Source organism: Oenanthe melanoleuca, chromosome 3 (genome assembly GCF_029582105.1).
Source record: "Oenanthe melanoleuca isolate GR-GAL-2019-014 chromosome 3, OMel1.0, whole genome shotgun sequence".
Taxonomy (NCBI): Eukaryota; Metazoa; Chordata; class Aves; order Passeriformes; family Muscicapidae; genus Oenanthe; species Oenanthe melanoleuca.
In genome coordinates this window covers 16,049,367-16,051,180 of record NC_079336.1, presented here as the reverse complement: position 1 = coordinate 16,051,180, position 1,814 = coordinate 16,049,367, and the positions used below count along the sequence as shown (strand labels likewise).

The window sequence follows — 1,814 nt, the reverse complement described above, 5'->3', positions numbered from 1 at the left end:
GTGATGTCACCCATATCAGGCGCTGATAACGCGCGCGGCGCGGAGCCGGGAGTTTCGCAGGACGGGCAGCGCGCGCAGGGCGGGCGGCGGCGCGAGGCCGGGGACGGGCACAGCGCGCGCCCAGCGCACCAGCCCAGCCGCGCCCGACCCGGCCCGGCCCGGCCCAGCGCGGGGAGCGGGCGGCACCGGCACCGGCACCGCACCGAGCGCAGGCAGCGAAGGGCGCCCGCCGGCCCGGCCCCGCCTCACCGAGCGGCTCGGCGCGGCTCGCAGCAGGGGCAAGGTGCGGCGCTGCGAGGGGGCGGCGGCGGAGCGGCTTTGTTGGCTCGGAGGGGAGCGGCGCCTCGGCGAGAGCCCACCATGGTGCAGCAGGCGGAGAGTACGGAGGCGGAGGGCAACCTGCCCCGGGAAGCGATGGACACCGAGGAGGGCGAGTTCATGGCTTGCAGCCCCGTCGCTTTAGACGAGAGCGACCCGGACTGGTGCAAAACGGCGTCGGGGCACATAAAGAGACCGATGAACGCCTTCATGGTGTGGTCCAAGATCGAGCGGAGAAAAATCATGGAGCAGTCCCCGGACATGCACAACGCGGAGATCTCCAAGCGCCTGGGCAAGCGGTGGAAAATGCTGAAGGACAGCGAGAAGATCCCTTTCATCCGGGAGGCGGAGAGGCTGCGGCTCAAGCACATGGCTGATTACCCCGACTACAAGTACCGTCCCAGGAAAAAGCCCAAAATGGACCCGTCGGCCAAGCCCAACGCCAGCCAAAGTCCCGAGAAAAACGCGCCCGCGAGCAGCGGCGGCAGCAAGAGCGCCAAGAGCTCCAGCAAGAAGTGCAGCAAGCTGAAAGCCTCCTCCGGCTCCTCGCCCCCCAAGCCGGGAGCCAAAGCCGCCCACCACGGGGACTACGCGGGAGACGAGTACGTCTTCGGCACCCTGAAAGTGAGCAGCAAGACGGTCAAGTGCGTCTTCATGGACGAGGAGGAGGAGGACGACGAGGACGAGGATGAGCTGCAGCTGCGGATCAAGCAGGAGGCGGAGGAGGAGGACGAGGACGAGGAGCCGGGGCCGCAGCAGCTGCGGCGGTACAACGTGGCCAAAGTGCCGGCCAGCCCCACCTTGAGCTCCTCGGCGGAGTCCACCGAGGGGGCCAGCCTGTACGAGGAGGTGCGGGGCGGCGCCGCGGCGGCGGGCGGCGGCAGCAGACTCTACTACAGCTTCAAGAACATCACCAAGCAGGGCCCGCCGCCGCCGCAGCAGCCGCCCGGCCTCTCCCCGGCCTCCTCCCGCTCCATCTCCACCTCGTCGGCCGGCAGCGAGGAGGCGGACGACCTGCTCTTCGACCTCAGCCTCAACTTCTCCCAGCACGGCCACGCCGCCGCCGAGCTGGGGGCGGGCGCCGCCGGCGGCAACCTCTCCCTCTCGCTGGTGGACAAGGACCTGGACTCCTTCAGCGAGGGCAGCCTCGGCTCCCACTTCGAATTCCCCGACTACTGTACCCCGGAGCTGAGCGAGATGATCGCGGGCGACTGGCTGGAAGCGAACTTCTCCGACCTGGTGTTCACGTACTGAGCGGGGGCGGCGGCCAGGGCGGGCGGCGACAGCGGCGGAGCTGGAGCGGTGCGACGCCGGCGGTGGTGATGATGATGATGATGATTAAAAAAATAAGTCTTGTTTTCTTTAAAAAAAAAAAAAAATCTCGAAGTTAGTTCCGAGCCCGGGAGTTGTGATTTTATTTTTTTTTTTAATTTTTATTTTTGTGTTTTTTAATTTTTATTATGTTTGGTGATCACTACAACAACAGCAAAGGCAAA

The 1,814-nt window shown here is 65.5% G+C and overlaps 1 protein-coding gene across 1 annotated transcript; it reads left to right on the top strand.

Annotated features, from left to right (window-relative positions):
* Positions 1 to 312: 312 nt before the first annotated feature.
* On the top strand, positions 313 to 1,587 carry SOX11 (SRY-box transcription factor 11). The gene has a single exon (XM_056487391.1). It carries the CDS (start codon positions 361 to 363, stop codon positions 1,570 to 1,572), a length of 1,212 nt encoding a protein of 403 aa, XP_056343366.1. The 5' UTR covers positions 313 to 360; the 3' UTR covers positions 1,573 to 1,587.
* Positions 1,588 to 1,814: the final 227 nt, after the last annotated feature.

Bases quoted from the DNA above. Each gene is read 5' to 3' on its own strand.
- SOX11 (XM_056487391.1), top strand. From the start codon at position 361: ATGGTGCAGCAGGCGGAGAGTACGGAGGCGGAGGGCAACCTGCCCCGG.